Here is a 25,311-nt window from a genome sequence, read left to right as displayed (position 1 = left end):
ACTGCTCCCCCTGGTGGCTGGCTGCAGTAGAGGTCAAAAAATCTATCGTCCCAGTCATTCCAGATGGGCTGTGGTCAAACTAATAAAATTAATACACCTGATAGAAATGTTTCTTACGTCAGATTTTTGTGGTGATTTGAAGATATAATTTGGCTGACCTGTATTCAAGTCCTCTTTTTTCCTGAAAAGTTTCGTTTTCATTAGTTATAAGAGGATAAAAACAAGGTTTTACGTAAATGACTGATAGCTGCTGTTCTTGTGTATTTTTTCGGGGATTGTAAAATATGTCAGGAGGTAGAGTCAGGAGGAGATTAGACTCTCCAAGCATGGGTCTTTATGCATTTGGACATTTTTTACTTGGAGTTATCTATAGGGAGAGTCCATGGAGCCAAAGACTTTGCACTCAGTCCTAACTAAAACAAACCTTCGTAAACTTCAAATCAAACCTGCTACTTCTTTCTTTTTTGACTCTCTGAGTGACTGATTTCTTCTGTTTATTCATTCCCTCGCCAAAGAAGTGATGTTTTTGGGAGAGTTTGTTTGTCTGTGAACGACATAGCTCAAAAACTAACCAACGGATCTGGATGAAATTGTCAGGAAATGTTCAAAATGAGATAAGAAAGAAGTTATTAAATTTTGGAGGTGATCTGGATCACCGTCTGGATCCAGGTTTCTTTTAAAGGATTCTTTATCACTGTGAGATAGGGCCGTTTTCACCATATGTGTATATAACTCCACCATAAATGGATTGCTTTGCAAAACAATACAAGACAAGGTCACCATAATTTCTGACAGATGTTAAAGTACGATCCAGATCCTGGAAATATTCTGGATACTAAGATCCAGAATATGAAATATGAACTGGGTCATCCTATTTTTTCAACACTGTCAGGAAACAAATTATCATACAAACCTGCAACTAACACCAAATTGTAGCAGACAGTCTGCTGAAAGGGAGTATAACATTAAAGTAGGACTAAAGTGTTGGTGACAATCACAGTATGCTTGGTGGAGGTCTAAAACAAAAATAAAAACAGATAAATACACCGTGCTCATCACTCGCTGGTGTTCAGATTCAGGTTTGACGTACCGAGTATATCTCGTAGATTCCTTTGCGTCCCTCGTCACACTCCCGTCTGACCCAGTGGCGGTTGAGGTAGGCGCAGATCCCGTTGAGGACCTTACTAGAAAAACGATAATCCTCCCACTGCTGGGTGTAAAACTTCAACACGCATTCATCCATCAGATCCTCGCCATCCTGGGAGACGAGAGGAAGAGGAGATTAGTGAAGAGCTGGGGTTTCAAAATCAAGCCGTGCAGAGAGAAAAACTCCCTCACCTTGAGCAGGCTGGTCAGATAGTTCTTCAGGAACTCTTTGAGGCGCTTGTAGAGCTCCAGGCCCACAAACTGAGCCCCGCCTGGAGTGGTGGACTTTTTGGAGGGCTTGGCTGGAGGCACGGAGCCCCTCCCCTGGCTGGACTGATGGACACTGGTACAATAGTTATATACATGTCTGAGGAGAGGGTTAAGGAGGAAGACAGGGAGATGGCACATCACAGAAAACCTGGAGCTAATCTGAGAAAACGAAGCGGATCTGAGCTCACACGGCTAAAACCTTTCATACGTGGTTCATTTCTTATAACAAAGAGAAACTGTTGAATCATTTTTCTTTTCAAACCGTGGATCAGGATCTTCTTATTCTGACTTAATCTGATTAAAAACTCCTCCAGCTTTCAAGATTCAGCTTTTAATCACTCTGCCAGCTTAGTGATACAGTTTTTAAAGTTTACGAGTGGTTGCATAAAACATTAAACTGTTGGATGGAGGGAAAGGTTTGTTTTGTGGCCTGAGGACTGGGTGGGTTTTGTTGTAACTCATTGCCTCAACAAACAGCAATAAAACAGGTTTTAGTTTAGGAGAGGAGCGACAAAATCCAGCCAGACGCCTCTCTTTAAAACAGGAGGTTGATATTTGTTACTATCAGGGTTATTATTACTCTTTTTAAATCAATCTAGCAGGAAAACTTGGGATACTTTAGCGACTGTTTGCTTTCTGCTTCCTGTACGGTTTAAAATATCTGGGATCAACTTTTTCTAATCAACAGAAAGTCGTGTCTTCTTCCTGTTAAGCTAGACGAAGCTCAATTTCACCAACTCGTCGAAGCTTCTGATTGGCCCTCGCTGAGTGACACATTAGCTACGAAAACAGTAAAATAAAAACAGTTTAGCAACGACACATCCCTCCGTTGGCTCAGGATACGTGTAGAGTTCCATGTAGCGTGACTTTGCCATGCTCTGTCGTGTGTACACCTGCTGGATGCCAGCCCGCAGGTCGTCCCATATCTGGTCCAGGCCTATCTGTTTCAGTCCGTGGGGGTTCTGGGTCCTGTTCGACGACATGGTGAAGCCCCTCCTGTCTCCTCTCCCTTACGAGCGATGCCCTCGCCTGTCCTGCTCCGGTGGGCGCTGTCCCCCGCCTCTCCTCTCCTCTCCTCTCCTCTCCTCGGTTGGTTTCGGTCCTGGCTGGCTCTGCTCTCAGAGTGCGAGGTCCATCTGGCGGCGGCGGTGGTGGTGCTGCTTGGGTAAGCTGGTTGACGAGTTGTGAGGCGGGATGCAGTCCCACTCTGCACGCCTAGGTGGCGCTGTCAGCCACTCCTCCACCTAGAAGCTGTGGAACTCCTCACCAGATGACCTTGAGAGGAAATGAGAGCAGAGAGATTCTGATTTAACGTTTCATTTCAGCTCCTGACATCAGAACTCAGAGAGGCGTCTGTTTCCTCCATACTGTGTGAGTCGTCGTCAAACGGGGAGGTGATATGGGTTTATCTGCTGACACCTGGCTGTGATCCCTGCAGACACGCTGCTGACAGAGCCTGACGTCACTCGGATAATAACAGATTAGTCCACTTTGATGCTTCCTGGTTTCCTTTGCTCTACTGAAGACGCTGACCTGGCTCCTGACTGCTACACTCCAGCTTTGCTCCAAAACTCAAACACAGACATGGAAAGTTACATAAAGCTCACTTTTCAATCACCTATTACTTTAAAAACATGTGCACAACATTAGATTCTGAGTTCTGACGAGCAGCCGGTCGTTTGACACTCTGAAGGAGCTAGAATTCAAAAACCAAGCAGAAACTGAACTAGGTTTTTCTCTACAGCTGACTGTCAGTCATTTCAAAATGCTAACTCATGGCTGCTGAAGCTTTTTTCTTTTCGTTTTTCTTCTCTTTTCATTATCTTTGTATTTTGAAGTCTGTTATTACTTTTCTGGCACATTTGTTGGCCAGGGACACCGAAACTGTTAACGTGTTTCATCCTGGGATCCTCACATTGTTTACACACAAGATCAGCTGTTAGCAGCCTCTAGCACAGGCGTCATCAACCTTTTTGAAACCAAGGGCTAACTCATAGAAAATGAGTGGCACGAAGGGCTTTCTGAAGAAAATTGTACAGATCACTTTTTAATAACATAAATAATAGTAGAAGTGGTAATAATATGTGACGAGACTGCTGCTATGGAGAAAATAGGATCCACCTCCACTAATTTGGACGAGCTATCCATGCTAACACCGACGGAGAAGCATCAGGCTATCATGGAGGACGGGACAAAACAGGGTTAAGAGCCCAGCTCAGTCCTGGGTTACCCTTTACATAATTTTCTATTTGATACATTCTTATTGTAATGTTTGCACTATAAATTTTCTTGTTTGCTGCTAACTAGTTCTGCTATCCTGGTCCTGAGTAAATTTCCCTGTTGTGGAACAAATAAAGGAGTGCCTTATCTCAAAGGGGACATATCATGCTTGTTTTTCCTTTTCACTATGCCAGACTAGGATGCCTGTAAAGCATTTCTGCCCTCAGTACAAGTCATTTAGTTCCTTCATTGCCCCACAATAGCGTTCTCAATATCCTCATTTTAGGCCATTCTGAAGATCTCGTTGAAACGCTCCGTTTCCAGAATGACCTCCAGTAACCTCGCAACGTCACAGCCCTTTGTGCTCTGATTGGTCAGTTCTATCAGAGGGGCGGAGGGGGTAGAGCCAGGGGGCGGTTTTTGCAGCATGGCGGTATTTACAAAATCGCCACATTGAATGGAGCAGACAGAGCGAGTTTGCTGTTTGCCAAAACTTCACGGTAAGGCATTGATAGCACTAATAAAATGGCAGAGTGTAGGATACGTCCTTTTGTATTGGACCCTGAGTCAGACCCGGACGGTTCTGCAGCTCAGGAGGAAGAAAATCCACCTGGACACAGATCATCTTAGGACGCTTCAGTGTGGTGAGTCAAACCGGTACTGTAACATGTATAGTCTATACGTGGAAATATAAGCAGACTTCACCAATAAACTATTTCTATAACAGGGCTCCATCCTGCTCCTTCACTTTTCTCTGTCTGTTTTATCCATCATGCTGAAAGTGTAGTCTAAAGATTGCCTCTACCGTCAGTTCGTCACTGTTATTACCGCAGCATTATTGTGGTCCAGGTTCACAGTGCATGTCAGAACAAGCATGCAAATATCACAGTCTCACAAGTGTTACGACGTCTGCTAAAACTACAGTGTTTTAACTGCTAATTCACCATGTAAAGCCGAGCTGCTCAGCAGAGCAGAGTCCCTGCATCCAGCACTCAGTCAAGTTAGCCAGAGGTAGTCAGGAGCTGTATTTATACTTGGCTCTTGGTGGGTGTATCCCTCGGTGGCGGTTGTGTGACTGACATCACAGAGGAGGAGCTGCTTTATCAGATTACTCCAATAAAAAGAAAGGATCCTTGTGTCGCCACGAAGGTCGAAATCTCGCGGTCATCTCGCAATGACCTATTTTCAGAGGCATCAAATCTCGTTCTTGGATATCAGAACAAATACAATATCTCATTTTTTGAAAATTCAGGGGGTGAAAGGTCTTTTTTTCAAATTTATCATATTATATGTATATATATTATACGGTGTTGCACAGTTTGGTACAGTTTAGCCTGATCCCGTTTACTGGTATTGACCTGATACCAGTACTTGCCCATCCCTAACCCCAACACTATTACAGGACTGCATCCAGCTGCTTTGGCTGTGACACTGATGTCAGTCCACATCATTAAAGCAAACAGACAGACCCAAAGCTGTAATTTCATCCCTACTGGAAGGACGAGAAGGAGCGGTAAACGAACGCCAGAGTCTGCGGCATCAACGTCTCTCGGGTTACTGAGAGAGAAACACAAAGGCAGAAAAAAACTTCTTTTAAGTGGGGACCGGCAAATCAGGTAAACTATTACTATGATGGATTTTAAAGTTCTCCTCCCACTTTTTCAAACTTGAAAGGATCAAAATCTGTTAAACAGCTGAGTAAAGTCTGCATTTCATCTCATTTACTGTTTAGTTTTGTCAAGAAGTTTCTCCCAAAACGTTTTTATGCTGCAGTTCTGAATCTCACCGAGCTTTCTCCTGTTACTGATGAAGCTTTTTATTCAACATCAAAAAAGAAACAGCTTTCAGATGCCCTACAAGTATGGAGCGGTGAACTTTTCAAAAATCATAGCTTAACCCTTCTGTTCAAGGACGAATACCTGTGAATGTTAATCACACAAACAGAAACAAGGTGTCCTCTGGACTCAGATCAACAACAATATCAAAAACAAAATCTGTAAAGAAGAGTGTGTCCTCTTTTCCAGGATCTTATAATCCCAAAGTTTTCACTGTGTAAAAAAAACAGAACTCTACACTTAAAATGCTGCTTTTTTGGACTCTCTGGTTCAAAACAAAACAGCAAATCTACTCTAATTTTCCAGAAACGCTTTGTAAACTTTCAAGGAGGGGAATCTGTAATTCTGAAGTGAGATACGCTTTAATTATGATACACATGAGAAAGATCAACATTCTTTTTCACTCATGTGACGCAGATGTTGTTATGAAAACATTTTGAAAAACGCCTGACACAGATTTAGAGAAAACATTTGGTTGTGAGGAGCAGACGATTTACCAAAACAAAGACGTTAAAGGTTTTAAATGTAACTGAGGATTATCATTTCTTGCAGCCTCTCAACAACAATAAGCTCCGACACCTCCAGCTCCAGGCTGTCATTGTTATTCTGGTCGCTCAGCGTGAAAACAGAAAATGGAAGAAAGACAAAGTGTTGATTAAACTAATGAGGCACAAATGAATATTTAAGAGCTCATATTGAGAGTGGAGTCAGGCAGGTATCAAATCAAGATAAAGCTGTGTTGTTATTCTGCAGCAGGATCAGGCTGATATCTGAGGAAAGAAAGAAAGAGCCTTGTTGTGTAAATGCAGCGTGAGAGAGTCAGAGACTAAAGGGAGGCTGAGCGGGCAGAAACTGCTGTGTGCATGTAGGCTGCGCGGCTATATTTAGAAGGAGCAGGCATGCAGCGCTGCCCGTCTCTGGCCGTTCACAGCTATTAGGGCCAGAGACTCAGGACGTGACCCAAGAGCAGCAGCGAGGGAGTGGAAGGAGGGGAGGAAGCAGGGTGACCCGCTCGCTGTCCTTCCTGTCCGAGCTATGAGTGAACACCTGACGTCTGAGCAGCGCCGGTGACAAAAACTGACGCTGCTTTCAAAGACGTGGGAGAACGCAACACCGAAGTTTGCTTCTTTAAACAAAGCAGGACATGTGGGTGTTTAAGGCAGATTGCTCATGCTCCTTTCTTATCCCACAAACTATATTTAGATATTGATTTAGAATATAAACAACAGCAGGAAGTGTTTCACTTATGGGAGAGCTGATAATATCACTGTTCTTCAGCTTTACAGAGAACTCTGAGCTACAACTTTAACTCTTCCCAGCAACAGATTTTCTAATTTAGAAAACAAACTAAATATTTCCAAACAGAGCTAGGGATGGGTACCTTTCACATTTGAAACGATACTGCACCGATGCCTGGTACCTGGCAATCAGTATAGGTATTCAACAGTAACAATTTTCAGTACTTTAAACACAAATGAAAGATTTTTTTTTTCAATTTAACACATTTAGTCTTCAATATATCACCTTGTAATGTTGTGTTTATGTCCAGCATGGAAAACCACCAACTCTTCCACTCCCTCACAGTCACAAGGATGCATTTAGGTACCTAAACATGGTACCTTTTGATTTTACGTGAATTGGTACCAGTACTTTTGAAAGAATCTGGTTGGTACCTATAAAAGTACCAAGTTTGGTACCAATCCCTAAGCAGAGCTACCTTCAATGGCTAGTCAATGCTAGTTATGGCCAACTAACTAGGGATGGGTACCGGAATTAGGTACTCTTTTAGGTACCGACCGAATTCTGTCGGAAATACCAGTATCCATTCACGTAAAATCAAAAGGTACCATATTTAGGTCCCTAAATGCATCCTTGTGACTGTGAGGGAGTGGAAGAGTAGGTGGTTTTCCACGCTGGACACGAACACAGCATTGCAAGGTTATATATTGAAGAATAAATATGTTAAATTGAAAATAATTTACATTTTATTATCAAACAAATTGATATTTATTGCCACATAAACACTCACAAAAGTACCGAAAATTGGTACCGTTGAGTACCGATACCGATAGCCAGGTACCGGGAATCTGTAACCTAACGTTTAAAATGTTAAAGGTACCCATCCCTACAACCAACACTCAAAATGCTAAAAGAAAAGGCTTAAAATTCATTTTCTGAAATCATGAAATTCGTCCTTTGTGCTTCAACAAAATAGACGAACAGTTTTTTGTAAAATCAAACTATCACATCCTGTTGCCCCTGAAGCCTTGGCTTAGTGAGAGCACTTGTTCTCAGAGATTCAAGTAATAAAGAAACATTTGGTTTGTCTTTTTGGGACATACTCATCTGTAAATATCTTTTTGTCTTCACACTTAGACATCTAAATTTTTATCATTTTCATTTAAAGCTATGGTCTAAGATTTGAAGCTAGGTAATTATTATTAACACCGTTATGGTCCGATGGTCCGATCTACGCAATATAAAAACCAAAAAGAACGAAAAAAATCCATTCAGTACAGCAGCTGCAAAACGGCTTAATAATTGACCAATCTGAACCGCCGTTCCCCTCATTTCGGATTTGTACATTAGTCCATCCAATCCCCTGTCTCCCCTGCTCCGCACTGTACTGCCCATGGTCCCCCCTCGTCCTTCCCCACTACCCCTCTCACGTCAGCTAGCTGCTCAGCTACCAAAGCGTCATGTAGCCAGAGAAAACCAAAACCAGGAAGCTGTTGCTGTTACCCTCCACAGGGAAGGGAAGAAAACGAAAAAGTTTCAAGGAAAAGGCTGAAGTAAGGAAGAATTATGAGCGATACAGGTGCCAACAGAGACTGAATATTGGAGAAATGTACGACCGGTGGGAAAAGCTGCAGAGGGATTTGGGACTGAAGACTGACGCAGAGACAGCTGAGTTTCTGTTGAACAGGTAATGACTTTGTTTCCCACAGTGGGAGATGTCAGCTGAATAACTCTGGTTAGTCTGTGCCTGTACTGGCTAATGACTGAACGCTGCTGGTCGGAACGGGTCGGCTCTGTCAACAGATTTTAGCATAAGTTAGCCACACATCTTTAGCATTGTAAACTGAGCTGGTGAAGACACGCAGAGAAAGGTAAAGCCTCGCCCACAGTCGGCTCTGCTCTGATCAGCTGGCAGTGGTAACGCCAGACCTGCTTCTCCGGCTAATTCATGGTTTTGATCATGCCGGCCCAATTGAAAAAGCTACCACTGTGTGTTACAAGGAGGATGACTGTCTTGTTTGTTACACTTTCTGCTGGCCGCTTCTTGCTCTGTCAGAGCGGGCGTGTTGTTAGGAGGCGAAGAAGGGCGATACGAGCTGGGGGGCGGGACCTTGAACACGGAGGGGAGGGGTGAGTGAGGCTGCGTTTTTTAGATGCGTCTCATCAGCCAAACTGGGTTTCAGATCGTAGACCATAGCTTTAAAGGTGTTGACTCGACATGGGCAACAAAACTCCAGGTGATCTTTTGCAAAAAGAGAAAAGCCCCTGGTTTTTATCATTAAAAATCTAGACCCGCTGAATGTTCATTAAGTGACTTCTGTAACAGCTCAACACTTGATCAGTACAGTTTCAGCTCAGATTCTCCAGCACATCCTCCACTCCTTGTCCTCAGAGCCAGGAAATCACAAGATGTACAGAGACAGATGAAAAAACGTGACCCTGCATCCAGCTCCACTCAGCCCTCATCAGTCACTAGGATCTGTCGTCCACTCCACACCCAGCCTCCATCTCCATCCTCCCCTCCCCCTCTTCGTCTCCCACAGACTGACCACAGCACTGCAGCTGCAGTCTGCTACCACTCCATTAAAACCATAATAAACTTCCTCCCAGCCTAACAACATTTAGGCTAATCAGGACGCTAAATGGAGGCTAAAGGCTAATTGATTTTTGAGCTGATATCTGAGCACAGCTAGTTTCCCAAACGGGATAAAAACTGGTGGTTCTTTGTGCTCGCAGTGACTCGACATGTTTGCACGAGTTTCACTTCAAAGGAAACAGAAAGCCTTTTCATATTCCCCCGGCAGGATTAAGAAAAACATACACTCTGTCCCCCAACAAGCACAGAAAGTCACAGGGAACAAAAACTCTGCTTCAAACAGAGGTTAATACAGTTATACCCTGTTCTGTGGTTTTTATCTTTATTAAGTTTTGACTTTAATTTTAGTTTTAACTTTTTTAAAAGAGCTTAGTTTTAGTTTTTATTGGCTTCAGTCTTTTTTTATAATCTGGGGAGTTGTCAGGGATGGGATTCAAAAATGTCAGAATAAGTATTTAGCATTTAAGTTGAGTACAGTAACTGCTAAAGGATAGATAAGGTCTGTGAATAAACAAAGTTTAAGGATGCCCGGAAATAAAATGAATTTTCTCTTGAAGCTAATAAATCAAGGAGCAAAGCAGCCGATGTGTCTCTACAGAAATGTAATATTTTTCTAGTGAGGTCACCACAATAACTGCTCCCCCTGGTGGCTGGCTGCAGCATTGGTCAAAAAATCTGTCTCTCCAGTCATTCCAGATGGGTTGTGGTCAAACTTTAAAAAATTTATACACCTGGTAGAAATGTTTCTGACATCTGATTGTTGTGGTGATTTGAAGATATCATTTGGCTGTCTTGTATTCAAGTCCTCTTTTTTTCATGAAAAGTTTTGTTTCATTAATTATAAGAGGTTAAAAATGAGGCTTTACATCACGTTTAACAAAATATGGCTGCTCCTGTTTTTGTGTATTTTTTTCGGGATTGTAAAATATGTCGGAAGGTAGAGTCAAGAAGTGAGTGGCGATGGCCACTTCCCACTCTCGCCCTCTTTTCTACTTTATCCATTGTCCTTTCATATCTTATTAAAGGCATGAAAAGCCTAAAAAAAACGACTTTAATTCAAAAAACAATGCTTGTTGCATACAAGAAGTGGTCTAGATTTGCAGGTCTTAAAGGGCAACTCTGTTTTTTTTACACCTGGACCTTATTTATAGCTGTGTGTATGCTCATATACTCACTCAGACAAACATTGTGCAGCTCGGAGTCCTTCAGAAGTTATTTCGATCCAACGGATTTTAGCCGCACTTAGCGGGGGCCACTGCAAGGGAGCTTCAGCACGGGACATAATCTCTGCAAAATCGCTTATTTCGGCTATATTTTTTCATCCATTGCCAGTGTTATCATAAAGTCAGCTCATCTACCGTCTCCAGGTAGGTCTTCATAGCCACGCGACACAAAGGTACGGCTGATTTTGAGGGTCATTTAATTAGGACAAAGTGGGAGTACGCACTGCCGGACCATGTTTGCAGCCGAGAGTGAAACAGCATGGAAGAAATCAGCTGTACCTTTGTATCGCGGGGCTATGACGTCATCTAAAGTTTATTTACCAGGTCAGCTCTGGGTCAGCTGACCCACCTGTTTTCCAAAGTCTGTGGCAACTAAAAACCTGAAACTATCATTTACTGAAACACGTCAAACAGTTACAAGAAGCTCTAACACATGTATTGCAAACACAACATCATCAGTTGCTTAAAACTGGATTGAAATTACATTTTGGGGAGTGCTGCAAAAACTGGATTATTCTATTCTTCTCTATTAAACTTTAAAAAGTATTTTAGGCCCTGATCTGAAACCCAACCCTTGGACAGTTTCTGTGATCACAGTAAAGGTGGCTTTTTTGTTCAGTAAAGGTGTGGAAACTCAGCTCTGGATAAAATCAAGATGAAATTTGTCCGCTTATGTTTCTAGATCCACACAAACAATGGAGAAGTCGTCAGGAGTGCGGTTCATGCACCAAGCCCATTCAGCTCCTCTTCAGCTGATCCACACTTAACTCAGACAGGAAGCCCTACCTGAGGTGCTCCGGCAGTTGCCATAGCAACTGAGGCAGACAATACCTCTGAGGGGCCATTTGACTGTGTAAGGTAGTCTATTCACTGGCGGTGAAGAAAGGTGCCCTTCACAGCAGCTCTGGGATCAGGTTTCAGATTCCCACAGCAGCAGGTATCAGATCTGTCCCCCTCTACAGTATCTGACCCACAATCAGGTCCACTCCTGTGTGGACCAGGCCTGACAGGACGAGGACAGCTTGTCGTGAGGCACAAGTGTCTCGAGAGTTTGTTGTGAAACAGGAATCCCATGCCGGGCTGTCGAAAGCAGCGCCGTGGCATGTTCCTCTTTCACACGAGGCAGGAGGGCAGCAAAGGTCAAAGGTCGTGGTCGGTTTCGGGGAACAGAAAGCCTGTACGGGCTCGGGCAACAACATCCTGACAGTAAACAAGCGATGTCGACAGCATCAGGCATATTGGTGTTTATGATGCAGCTTGGGACCTGTTTACTCATCTCAGGGTGTGAGAAACGATTTGAAAGTAGAGTTAACTTGGAGATCAGATAACACCTGAGGCTTTCTCAACCTGTTAACTCTTTAAATAAATCAAACTTCACAATATATGATCAACTTAAAATAAATGTTTTTTTATCCTTTATACCGCTAACCAAACGTGTAGAGGAAGACTCAACTAAATGAACTCCTCAACTGAATTGGCAGCAGGAAAATCAATCCATCCATACCTCACAACTACCAACACTTCCTTTATTTAGCCAGACAGTGACAACAGGTGGTAATAGAGTTTCTAAGTTACAGAAACTGCACACTGTAGACTTTGTTGGAGGTTTTCCTGCAGGAAAAGAGCTTAACTCGTTTTTATTTGCTTGATCGAGTTCATATTCTGAATTTTTCAGGCTTACTTCTGCTCATTGTTGCATTTTTAATCCTACAATAAGTGTATTGTTGTGGTTTTTAACCCTGCACAGCGCTGTAAATTCAACAAACTTGCCTTTCGTTGTAGCACATGATGGATGGGAGCCGCACTGGTTTAAAAACTGGAAACAGCAGGTCATTGTACGGAAAGGAGAGTTGTGTCGTTGCAGTTATTTCTGAGTAAGGAACCAAGGACCAATCCCAATTGTCAATCTTTTCTCTTTCCCTTTGTCTACTCTCTTCAAAACAGAGGGCCGAGGGGAAGGGGTGAAAACACATCTCTTAAAAACGAGACGCCACATGATTCCTGCTATGTCATCACCTCTAGATGCTCACTGGCTGTGAGTTCACTATGGCGTACTATGAAACCTTCACAATCAGTATCGGTTTTCAGCAGTACCAATTTTTGGTACTTTCATGTGTGTTTATGTGGTAATAAATATTAATTTTTTGAAAGATGCTATGAGGAGGATCTGTTTTGATTGCACTCCCTCGCCACCTTGTGGTCCGGAGTCTCCTCACACTATTGTAAATTACTTTTAGTGAGGTATGTGTTTGTTTTGGAATTAAATGGAGATCAGATTGAAACAAATTTTCTTTGTTCAAGACAACTTTTCACTGGATACAAGGCGCAAATGTAAGGTCTTTATCAGTACAGTTACGTAGCGCTACGGTTTGAAACGTGACATCAAGCAAAAGAGTAGGTACCTAAAAATGGCACATTTTGATTTTACGTGAATAGATACTCTTTACTACAATAGAATTTAATGGGTACCTATGAAAGTATCTAATTCGGGACCCATCCCTAATGAAACGCAAATGTTTTGGTATTCAGAAGCTATATTATGTCGCTTGATGTAGCGGAATACTGTAACGTTAGCTTATCATAGCTTATGTAGCTAATGCAGCTCCTGAATGCAGCTTAGCTGTCTAATCATTCATGAAGTTGCTGTGAATTTGCTTCCTGGTCTGATATTGATGTAGCTATTATTAGCTAAAGCTGTGGCTATAGCAGCGTTAGCTAAATCATTGTAACAAGTGATTTCAAAATACAAGCAATAATTCAAAGCATGGCTAATATTTTGTGGATTAGCAAAGGATTGGATATCTAACAAAACAAATATACGTATCACAGGAAATTTGTCACACTCCTTGGTTTCAAGTGGAGTCCTGGTTTATCTTCGTTTCAAGGGCTGTGTAGCTCCCCCTAGAGCTTCCCCTTAATCTTAATAAGGCTCTAGTTCTCATCGTGTCTCTTCGTCCTGGCACACTACCTGCGTTTGTTTACATATATTATATATTATAATATCTGGCACACCGCGCGCATGGACTGATACACTAAGCAGCGAGCGCCTCGTAGCCAGCTGTGGCTCTGCAGCGGAGGTAGCGCTGTTTTACGACACGATAAGAGCTAGAGCCTTATTTAGCTGTGTTTTTGTGTGAAAGTAATGCGCTGAAAATTCTCTAAATAAAGCGTGAATGCAGACCCATATCAGATTTTTTGGGTGGGAGTCCGTTTATTTGTGTTTTTGGTCAAGTAAAATATGGCCCCGTCTGAGTGCAGAGGAAACCGGCAGAGGAGCAGGGAGGGGGTGTTTGGTGCGAGCGCTCTGGGCTTCTGCTGCACAAACATTTGATTTAAATTATTTGGAATTCTCGATTTTTGCAACTTTCAGTTCACTTCTTCAACACCAGACTAAGTGAAAAAGTTGAATGACAATGATGTCTCGAGATTGCATGTGGAGCCATATCTTCTCAAAAAAGGAACATCACGTGAAATTTTTTTTAGGATGTATTCAGGGGATCTTACGCCTCAAATGTTTTCAACCCACTTTATATACAAAGACTAAAATAAAGGACTAAAATTTGAAAAAAATAATCGATTTAACAAAAAATTACAGTTCAAAATCATTTGACAAAAAATCCAGATACTACGGTACATCCATTTTTTCCCACCCTTAGGTTATATAACACTTAGACAAATGTGCCACTGAACATATTCAGCATCATAAAAAATGGAGAGAGGGAACAGGTGCAAAAGTTTCCAACTAAATATCTAGACTTGGTTCTTACCTGGCTGACGGCAGAAACATGCCTCTTAAATCCCAGCTGGTTTTCATAATGGACGTTAAAGTGACACCCGTTTATCTTCCAAAACATGAGAGAAAGAAGCACTGAACAGCCAAATATCACCCATACTCAGCTGAAGGATCCCACCGTTCTTTATGAAAATTAGTCTCCACTGATGTAGTGCAGTGCGTATTTACCTCGACTCAGGAACCAGAGTGTGTCCAGAGTGTGTGAGAGATTAGCAGGATGGGACGGATGCAGGGAGTGGTGGAGAGAAAGAGGAGGAGGAGCGATGCCGGTGGGAAAAAAGGCTCAGCCGGGTAAATCTGATTACCCTGGTCACCGTGTGTCCTGACCAGACTCAACAACCTCGTACCCTACATTAAAAACACAAACAACGCAAACCAGAGAGAGGAACCTGACAGCACTTCTGTATTTCCAACGAGTCACACGTCTGGTTTCAGTGTTTCATCTCAATCAGGGGCCAAAACAAAAGCATCAGACGCTGAGGGTGAGTCATGAGGAGCAGTGAAGCTTCTGCTGATTCTGAATCACAGTGACGAGCACTTCTTCAGCACTGACACACATGTTAGTGTGTGCGTGTGTGCGCGCTAACCCGTCGTGTGCTGGGGTGAGCAGCGGGGGAAGGAGATTTCATTAACGTAAGCAGCTTTTGATTTCTCTTGCTCTGCTCAGCATTCAGAGGGTCAGACCAGTAACGACTCAACGCGCCGTCACTTCACTGCCGCTCCTTCATCTTTAACACACTGACCTGGACGGGTCAGACCAGGTAAAGGAGGAGACGGTGGAGGACAGAAACAAAACATCAACCAAAACAACACTTCTCTACTCCAGAGCAGTGACAGGTATCCTGCTGCCGTAGAAGGACCATGAGTCATTTTTCTGCTGCAGTCATGCAACTTAATGTGGAGAGGAGTCTCCTAAACTGTGTGTGTGAGCTTGTGTGTAACATGTGCTCCGTGTAGTACAAACATAGAGCAGAAAACACCTTTCTCTCACCAAACACGTCAATGAGAGCTGCGGGAAGAGGAATCCATGAATGAAACACACCAGCGTCATCATAACACTGCCAGGAAATCACAACTAGGAGCCAGTTACATTCAACCAGACGTGAGAAGTGGAGCGAGGAAGTGAGCGTTTCCTTTGTTGTTGTTGTTTTTTGTCACCGGGCAAAGCGTCTGAATAACCATCTCAGTCTGCAGCTGCTTTATCCTGCATGCAGAATGATCATCCTACGTTAGATGTTCTGAATACCAACATACACCCACCCAACCGTCTGCACACACACATGCAGATCCTCCCACTTTAACGGGTTGATTCTGAGGGGAGAGGGCGAGTCTGCACACGCAGGGTTTAACCTCAACGCTCGATGAAGACAGCGGACGAAAAGGTGTTTGGAAGTAGGAAACTTAGTGTCAAGAATTTTAGAGGCTGGAAGCACAATAAATCAACATCTCCCTGCAAATCCGACTATAAATAGCTCCTACAAACTTAAACTACAATAAAAAATACCTTTAGATGTATCTTTCAAAGTTTGCACAGATATTACTCTATGCAACCTGTTTAAAATCCTAGAATAAAACACCTGACATTTAGCTGAGCTGCTTCACCATAAAAAAACAACAACAAAACAAATATGAAACCAAAATTTCAACATTGCAAAAAACTGGACAACAACGCAACATTTTTATTCTAGCGTTTTTACTCTACAAGTAGGATTTTTTGCTGTCATTTTACTGCTGTTTGTTTTCCTCACTTAAAGGATAAGTTCGGTTTATACAGCTTTTACATTGTTTATAGAATAAAGAAGAACCAAATACTCACCCTGAAGGTTTCCCTGATCCAAGCAGTGCTTCGGGAGATATTTAGATCCAAAATCGTGCAGCGGACGTCCGTATAATGGGATCCATCGGGGCATAGACAGCGCCGCAGCTAAAACTGCATAAATCGTCCAAAAACTCATGTTTTTCACCAATATTCCATCATGGTCCGCTCCGGGTTAGTCCTCTGCGCATGCGCAGTGCGGCTCATTCTTTCAGGGGAAGACGGCAGGCTACATGACGACACGCAGAGGGGCAAGCGTAAACAAAGTCTTTGTCAGTTAAGAGGTCATTACAGCCACACAGCGCTGTCTGGAGTGACACAGACTGTAGCAGAGGACTAACCCGGAGCAGACCATGATGGAATATCGGTGAAAAACATACGTTTTTGGACGTTTAATGCAGTTTTAGGAGCGGCGCTGTCTATGCCCCGATGGATCCCACTATACGGACGTCCCCTGCACAATTTTGGATCTAAATATCTCCCGAAGCACTGCTTGGATCAGGAAAACCTTCTGGGTGAGTATTTTGTTCTACTTCATTCTATAAACAATGTAAAAGCTGTATAAACCGAACTTATCCTTTATATCTCAAGATTTACATTATTGTGCATATTCATTTCTGAGTTGGTGCCAAAGCTTGGCTGTCTTTACGGTTGCGGTTTGTTTTATGGTACGGTATGAACCAGTACATAACTCGACAAATTCCCCATTAGGGACAACAAAATACATCTTATATTTTTATTAACTTAAATTTCTTTTCAGAATCAGAATGAAGTTTTATTGCCAAGTACATTTGCACATACAAGGAACTTAACCTTGACTTAGTATGTTGGTGCAACAATTGACAAGAAAATAACGAGAACAGAAAATAATACAGAATTACTAGCTGTGAACGCTGTGATACAGAATATAAAGAAAGTTAAGATATAGAAAATAAAATAAAAAATAATAATATTTATAGAAATATGTAGGGATGGGTATCTTTCACATCTGAAACCATACGATACCGATGCCCGGCAATCAGTATCGATACTCAACAGTACCAATTTTCGGTACATTCGAGTGTTTATGTGGTAAAAAAATATATCAATTTGTTTATAATAAAAAGTAAATTCTTTTCCACCTTCCATATTTATTCTTCAATATATAACCTTGTAATGCTGTGTTCATGTCCAGCACGGAAAATCGCCTACTCTTCCACTCCATCACAGTCACAAGGATGTGTTTAGTTACCTTTTGATTTTACATGATTGGGTACCCGGAAATTTTGACAAAAATCAATCAGTACCTATAAAAGTACCTAATTTGGTACCCATCCCAAGAAATATGTAATAACATTTTGACTCATTATCAAAGAAAAGTCTCTGAGCAGATGCATACATTTAACAAACTGTCTATCTCAAAGTAGCTGCTGTCTCTCTTTCACTCAGGGCTTGTGGTTAAAAACACATCAAGTCTTTGAGTTTTCTCCATAAACTGCACCAAACAGACCCTACCTCATGTAGAAATACTGCAGCCTGTATCTATTTCAAGCATGTGGTACTGGAAAGCATCAAAGTATCACAAACTTTGGCGCCCACAGTGTAAACAAGAGGATACCCAGCTTTGCCTATGAAAACACGGGTCTCCCTGAAACGTAAACCCCTTGATCAGACCACATGCCCATGTCGCCATCAACCAGTACGGTCCAACTAAGGTCACAGCTTAATGGTAATCACAGCAAGGATCTCGTCATGTCAGCGTACACATGCGTATAACGAACTGCTTTTATAGGTGGTGCTGTGTCCTGTTTTGATAAGCGAAGCCACATGAGTATAAGATTAGTTTTAGTTCATCTGAAGAAAAAGCAACATTCTAACGACGATGGCTGAGATGATAATGCTGTAGCGCTCTTTGTTACATTCATACTGTGTCTGTTAATTTGATCATGTGGTTTTTGTTGTGTTGAAGCACAGACACCCTATACGCCATTATCATCTGCTTCCTCCTATGAGTGAAATTTGCTTGCTCTGAATATCGAGGCAAGATCTGCCGACTGTCTGAATCAAAAAGCAATCACACAATACACTTATGTCAATCAAGCTACGCTCAGTCCATTCTCGGTCTGAATAAGCTGTTTACATGTATTTCAATAGTCTGATCTCGTGCTGACTAAGCTCAAAGTCTGACTGCTACATGTAAACATACTGAACGACACTTTTTATGAGCTGAGATTTGTGCCACTAGAAACTAAATTTGTAAAAGCATGAGCTGAACTTGAATTTAGTGTTTTGGAACTGAATTAATTTGCTTTGAAATTGTATAAAACTTGATTGATCCAACTCCATTTGTTCTATAAATTAAAGAATAAAAAATTCAACTTTTATTTACACTATTCGGACCCAGTTTTACAATTCAATTACAGTTAAGAGTGGGAAAGGTTATCAAGCCCAGATTGACAGAAATCCTCTTCAGGACTGCTCCTGGCATTGGTTAAAGTCTGTTTTCTTTTGAAATGGTCATTTTTGTGTTATAAAATGTCCATATAGGACTTAACAGCTGTAGCAGCAGGCATCTGTGTTAAGGTGGAGGTATATATAATCAATTCTTATAATATATAATGAGTGTGTTCTTCAATCAGAGAAGAGTCGGACTGATTTGATGAAGAAAAAATTTAACTTGTGACTTTTCAAAATGATTTTCTTATGTTCTAATAGTTTGATGTTAAAGGGGACATATCATGCTTGTTTCTCCTTTTCACTATGCCAGACTAGGATGCCTGTAAAGCATTTCTGCCCTCAGTACAAGTCATTAAGTTCCTTCATTGCCCCACAATAGCGTTCTCAATATCCTCAGTTTAGGCCATTCTGAAGATCTCGTTGAAACGCTCCGTTTGGAGAATGATCTTCAGTAACCTCACAACGTCACAGCCCTTTGTGCTCTGATTGGTCAGTTCTATCAGAGGGGCGGAGGGGGTAGAGCCAGGGGGCCGTTTTGCAGCATGGCAGTATTTAAAAAATCGCCACGTTGAATGGAGCAGACCGAGCGAGTTTGCTGTTTGCCAAAACTTCACCGTAAGGCATTGATAGCACTAATAAAATGGCAGAGTGTAGGATACATACTTTTGTATTGGACCCCGAGTCAGACCCGGACGGTTCTGCAGCTCAGGAGGAAGAAAATCCACCTGGACACAGATCATCTCAGGACGCTTCAGTGTGGTGAGTCAAACCGGTACTGTAACATGTATAGTTTATATGTTTATACTCGGCTCTTGGTGGGTGTATCCCTCGGTGGCGGTTGTGTGACTAACTGACATCACAGAGGAGGAGCTGCTTTATCAGATTACGCCAATAAAAAGAAAGGATCCTTGTGTCGTAATGACGGTCGAAATCTCGCGGCCAACTGGCAATGACCTATTTTCAGAGGCATAAAATCTCGTTCTATGACATCAGAAAAAATACAATATTTCATTTTTTGAAAATTCAGGGGGTGAAAGGTCTTGTTTTCAAATTTATTATATTATATGTAAGTATTAAATCAGGGATCAGCATATGTCCCCTTTAACAAAATCTATTCTAAAAATGAAAGGCAAAGTAACTACTTTTTTACTCCAAAAAAGATTTAAATCTAAGTATTTGTCAATGCAGTTACCCAAGTGTTCACATGTTGCTTAAGAAGACAGTGAAATTTAGGAGGCAATGGGTAAAAGTGATATTTACCATTGTTGGGCCACACTTAAAAGTACATAACCGTGATTTTCAAGATTATGAATTTGGTGTTCACTGATTCAGTCATCTTCCAAAATCAGTTTGGGTTGAAAAGTGTTGCTGCTCTTGCAAATATAAACGCAATTCAAATGCAATTATTGCGATTAATCCATTACAAAGTCTGTAAATAATTAGATTAATTTTTATCATCAAGTTCAGCCGCTAGTTTTTACTTTTTCTTTACTTTGTCTTATTTCTTTTGTTTTCCTTTTTTTCATAATACAGCTTTATATATTTTTCATATCAACATAACAGTTCAATGTTTGTTATCATGTGAAGAACTTAAAGTTGCCTTGTGTATGAAATGTGCTATATATAAATAAAGTTGCCTTGGAGATCTGATCCAGACCAGATCCAAAACTTGGAACCTAATCCGCTCTGATTTCAGATCCTGTTTGTGATAATCTAGATCTAAATGTAGGCTTCACTCTTATTCCTGTAACTCGTGCAGTGTGAAATTTCTCAGGTGTTTCCTAGGTGTTCCAGGAGTCGTCCTGTGCCAGGTTAAAATCACTATCCTTCACTCCAGCAGCACAGGGCCGATCTGTTCACTTCAGTCACGAGCAGGAGCAGCTTCGGCTCAATAAGGATCCTGAATTCATCCAACCAAATATACTGGAGCTATGTGTGAACTGCTTTTATCTATACATGTTGAGTTAATCCCAACAGAAGCTGTTAAAGGTGTCAGACTCTGCTACGCAACACTGCTAGCCTCGATTAGCTGGTTAGCTCATGGGAAACGTTAGCTCGGGGTGACTAGCTTTAAATCAACATACGCTGTTAGAAACATATTGAGGGTTATTTTGATAAGTTAGTGAACGTAGATGGAGTTTGCGATATATTTAAACGGGAATGTGTCTTGATCGGGGATCCAGAGCAGCTGCCTGTGTTGTTGGTGTAAAATGGCAGCCTAGCTTCTCAATAATGAGTCAGGAAAACAGTCCGCTAGCGCTTAGCATTAGCACGCTAGCTTTGGGCTAGATTGATTGTCATGAGAAAATAGCGCCTCCAGCTGAGGTTTACAGCTCTGAAGAGTCTTCTTACCATTGTTGGACCGCTTCTGTCGCTGTGTAGTCGCAGTGTAAGTGGATTTTAGGACTCCGAGGCTCCGTCTTTAGTCCCTCGGTGCGTGTTTGCTGTCCGTTGCTAACTGCGACCGCTCTGCTTCGTTCGCACAAAGATCAGCTCAGCAGCCACCGAATCATGCGGCCTTCACGGACTGTCGGAGATACGACCGTTACTACAAAAGGTATTCAAGCTTGGGAAATTTTTGAGCGTAGCCAAAGGTCTAGGCTACGCAAACAAGAAACTTGCCAAAAAGTGGAATTTTAACACACTACGTCGAAATTTTATGATACTATAAGTCATGAAAATATGATAGCCAGTTTCTTTCAGGACAAAAATAGGGAAACTTGCCAACACAAGGAGGTAAAATTATGTGATACTGAGTCAAAATCATGAGATACTAATTCATGATTATATGGAAACCTGCTTCTTCAGGTACAAATAAAAAGATAAATAGAAATATGGACACTAAGAGAAGCTTTTTAGGGTAACTTTACCTTTTCATTTATTTTATTTTGTTTGTACATTGGGATAATAATAATAATAATAATAATTAATGATAATGATTTTATTATTTGTATAGCACTTTTAAAAACATAGTTTACAAAGTGCTTTTTCAAGCATTCAGCACAAAATATAAAACACAAACAAAAAAAACAAACAATGAGCATAATAAAATAAAAACAAAAGATGAACAAAGGATAAAAGCATTTAAAGTTTTTTATTAGATCAAATAAAAACAGATAAAATAAAATGGAATTTTTTAAAGATTATTTGAGGAAACCTATGATATATGTTGTTAGCTTCTGAGGGTCTCAAAGGGTTTTATTTTTCTGACTGTTCCATAAACTAATTGATCGTGAAAAATATTATCAATGTATCAAATACATAGCTTAAATACGAGCCTGAATGAATATAAAATAGTAATAACATTATATTTTATCATCAGGAATCAACTTATCTTTCCCAGCTGACACAAGTGTCCTAAAATCTTGGTTGGAGAGGTAATAAAACGTATTGAAACGTCCGAGTTTACAAGAAGTCATTGAAGGCGTCAAAAGCGTCACAGAATGGCGTCTCCTATGGACTACAAACATGGCCACACAAAACAATTGCAGCTGCCTCGACTACAGATATTGCAATATCTCTCACGCATGCGCGTTTGACTGTTTCTGTCACCTAATATGACATTTTTAATTATGCATGCCTGCTCCAGACTCACGAAGCTGACATTTAGCCCACTGTCCTTTAATCTGTGTGTTTAGGTGTTAAGCAAAGATTGTCTTTGCAACATTAGAATACACTAAATGTAAGCAGAGATGTTTTATGCAGCAGTGCTGTGGATGGTTTTGGATGTGACCTTATGTCACTGTGGTTGGATCTGTAGTTTTTCTTCTCAGATTGTGTTTTTGATGGAAGATTGTTTGTAATGCAAATCAAATGTAGTCCAAAGAGGAGCCTGTTATCATTCAAACAACACGATGTGCGGTCATCATCACTATCCCACCCTGTGTGCACCCTCCCTGCCTCTGAAACGGGCACGAAACGACCTCTGCTGGGCGAGGGGAGAATTACAGAAACAAACACTGGAGAACATCTGAACTCATTTATACTTCCTGCATACCTACCCTTCCTAATGCTACAGCTACATCTATTTCTTTCCCAAACTATGCTGCCAAACAAAAACATGTACCTTCTTTTTCCAACAAATTCACTGAAAGGGGTCAGATTCAATATGTTACTCATTAATTTTTCTCTTTACAACTGCACAAAAATGTACGGTTATATAAAGTTTGATTGGATTTTTCCACGATAGTCTCATGAATGCCGTAAAAAAAAAACCCACACATTTAGATTTTCTTTCAACCAGGTATTTGTTGGTAGAAATGCTGCCTTTAAACATCATATTGTGATACACACGGGACAGATGTTTCAAGTTTGTCTCTGGCATATAATAACCCTAAATTCCAAAAATGAGTTGAATTTTATAGTTGGAACAGTGCCTATTAAAAATCCAGAAATAAGTTTAAATTTGTTAAAGTAGCATAGAATATATTAGTTTAAATGTGTAGTTTGCATTTCTGTTTGTGTCATAGTATTTTATATGACATTTTTATAATGTTAAACAGAGTAACCAAAAAAAGACAACTATTAAATAATTCAAGTAATAAATAAAAAATGATTAATTTCTAGAAGTTATGCAAGTTTACTGATAAAATAAGTTATTTGTTACTAAATACCATCTCAAAGTATTTATGAAATAATTAATTTCTTAACTTGATAATATGGGTTTTGTTATACAGATCAACTCAGTTTGCCGGAGATATCAATGTTTGCTCTGAGTCCGTTGGTTTAAGATCATTATAAATTTCATTTTTTCATTGTAGTTGACTGATAAAATTTTATTCATAGTCAATTTTTGTGCAATATTGAATTTCTTATGAGAAACATTGGTAACACCGATTGGCATTTATCACTTACAAGTCTTTCACCCAGTTCCCTTTCGAGTTAAATCCGATAAATCCATCAAAAGAAAGATAAAAATACATTTCTGACTGCCAAATCATGGCATGACACATCAAGATATGAGTGAGAAAATCCTTTTATTGTTAAATTGGGTGGACTAACCCTTTAATCTGCATGTTTCATAAGACAATAAATTAAAAAAAGGAACACACCACATCACAAACTAACAAATATATACAAACATTTAAAAAGAAATCAGCAATCAGAGTCAGGCTTTGTATTCAGATCACTACAAGAGATTTTTTTTTTCCATGTGTCACTAAACTTTTTGTTTAACGTGTGATTTTTAACTCCGTTTATAGCCGTGTGAGCTTGAAACAATGGGCAGGTGAGGTGACACTCAGATTTCCAAGACAGGTGTTGGTCCCATCACCTGTGTCTTCATCTGAAACAACAAGAAAAAAAACACAATATTTCTTAATTTCTCTGGATTATTCTGAATGTAAACACTGAGGTGTCAAGATGTGTAATGCATTCTTTAAGTTCTGACTAATTCCTGAAATGTTCAGATTAACTATAAATGAGTCAAACGTTTTCTGACCGGTTTCTGTTTCCTCTTAGCTTTCATCATCTCCTGCTGCTGCTTGGACCGTACTTCCTCCAGACTCATACAGCCGCCTGTTCACACACAGAAACACACACATCAGATTAGCAACTCTTCTTTAAGTAATGGAGAAATACGTTTCATAGCATCTCACCAACGCTGCTGGGGTCAATGGAGACATAAGCCATCGCTCTGCTCAGCCGAAGCTCCTCTAAAGCAGCAAGCTCCGCCTCCGCCTCTGCTCAACCAATCACAATAAAATATGAAAACATGCATCATTTTTTCATCCACATGCTACAGATGAAGTAAGAGTAAAACAACTCACTCCTCTGGATCTCTCTTCGTTTCTTGGGGTTCGGGGGGATGACGGTGAAAGCTCTGTGGCTGAAACAGAACAACAGGAGCTGGTTCAGTCTCTGTGGAGGATCAGCCAGAGAGCGGTGTCCACACATTGTTAAATCTAAAGCAGTTAAACAAAGCATCTGTTGTTCCTGGATGTATACAGGGACACACAGGTTTGCCAGAGCTCACCTGCAGCTCTGTGGGAGGTAAAGCGTGTGGGATTAATCCAGAGGAACAGATGGTGAAGGGCAGCAGCAGCAGGATGACCGCCTGACTTTATACAGAGACGATCCTGTGGCCTGAGCACAGCCCACCAGAAATCTAACACGAAGATCTGCTCTGATTTCCACTGACTGCTTACAACAGATCACCCAACCTGTTCACTATACATTATCTCATTTACTCACAATACATTAGCTGTTCAGACAACATCATCCCGACTTTTTTTTACAAAAAATCACCTGAACTCTTCACCACACTATATCCTACCTGTTTAAACATTACCCCACCTTTTCACTGTGCATTATTTCCCTTGTTCGCTATAAGTTACCCCACCTGTTCACTATACACACAACGCCGCTGCACAACTTTTAACCAGTACACATAAAATAGAGCACATCAGCCTCGTACTGGCTTCACTTCACTATCTGCCTGTGACTTTTAGAGTTGATTTTAAAACTCTTATTTTTGTTTTTAAATGTTTAAATGGTCTTGCCCCACCTTGCCTCTCTGAGCTTCTTCACCCCGACTCACCCTCTTGGTCCCTCAGGCCGGCTGACCAGCTGCTCCTGCAGGTGCCAAGGTCACGGCCTTCTCTAATTGCTCCCTGATTGTGGAACAGACTTCCCGTGCACATTAGTGAAGTCCCCTCACTGTGCACTTTTAAAAACGTCTTAAAACCCATTTTTATTCTTTGGCTTTTAACCTCGTCAAGACTACGTTTCTTCCTCTG

General features: G+C 41.1%; 2 protein-coding genes across 3 annotated transcripts in view; both read right to left on the bottom strand.

Moving 5' to 3' along the window:
• The window catches only part of LOC141807584 (cullin-1), a 33,733-nt gene extending 12,635 nt beyond the window's left edge, over positions 1-21,098 (bottom strand). The window contains exons 1-4 of one of the 2 annotated variants that reach the window (XM_074693702.1): positions 20,927-21,098; positions 2,260-2,691; positions 1,339-1,513; positions 1,091-1,258 (exon numbers count right to left, since the gene is read on the bottom strand). In XM_074693702.1, coding sequence (XP_074549803.1) covers positions 1,091-1,258; positions 1,339-1,513; positions 2,260-2,399 — 483 coding nt within the window. In that variant the 5' untranslated portion in view covers positions 2,400-2,691; positions 20,927-21,098. Of the gene's footprint in view, positions 1-1,090; positions 1,259-1,338; positions 1,514-2,259; positions 2,692-19,834; positions 19,847-20,926 lie in introns of those variants that run through there. The other variant, XM_074693703.1, reaches the window with a different exon arrangement.
• Positions 21,099-23,562: 2,464 nt separating this feature from the next.
• LOC141807641 (uncharacterized) overlaps positions 23,563-25,311 on the bottom strand; it is a 5,241-nt gene continuing 3,492 nt past the window's right edge. The window contains exons 2-5 of the mRNA XM_074693773.1: positions 24,343-24,401; positions 24,172-24,255; positions 24,015-24,091; positions 23,563-23,858 (exon numbers count right to left, since the gene is read on the bottom strand). Coding sequence (XP_074549874.1) covers positions 23,814-23,858; positions 24,015-24,091; positions 24,172-24,255; positions 24,343-24,401 — 265 coding nt within the window. The 3' untranslated portion in view covers positions 23,563-23,813. The remainder of the gene's footprint in view (positions 23,859-24,014; positions 24,092-24,171; positions 24,256-24,342; positions 24,402-25,311) is intronic.

Source organism: Halichoeres trimaculatus, unplaced genomic scaffold (assembly GCF_033239565.1).
Source record: "Halichoeres trimaculatus isolate MK-OKI-2021-1 unplaced genomic scaffold, fHalTri1.1 fHalTri1_scaffold_18, whole genome shotgun sequence".
Classification (NCBI taxonomy): Eukaryota; Metazoa; Chordata; class Actinopteri; order Labriformes; family Labridae; genus Halichoeres; species Halichoeres trimaculatus.
Note: the sequence above shows the minus strand (reverse complement) of the source record. Positions and strands in the feature narration are given on the sequence as shown.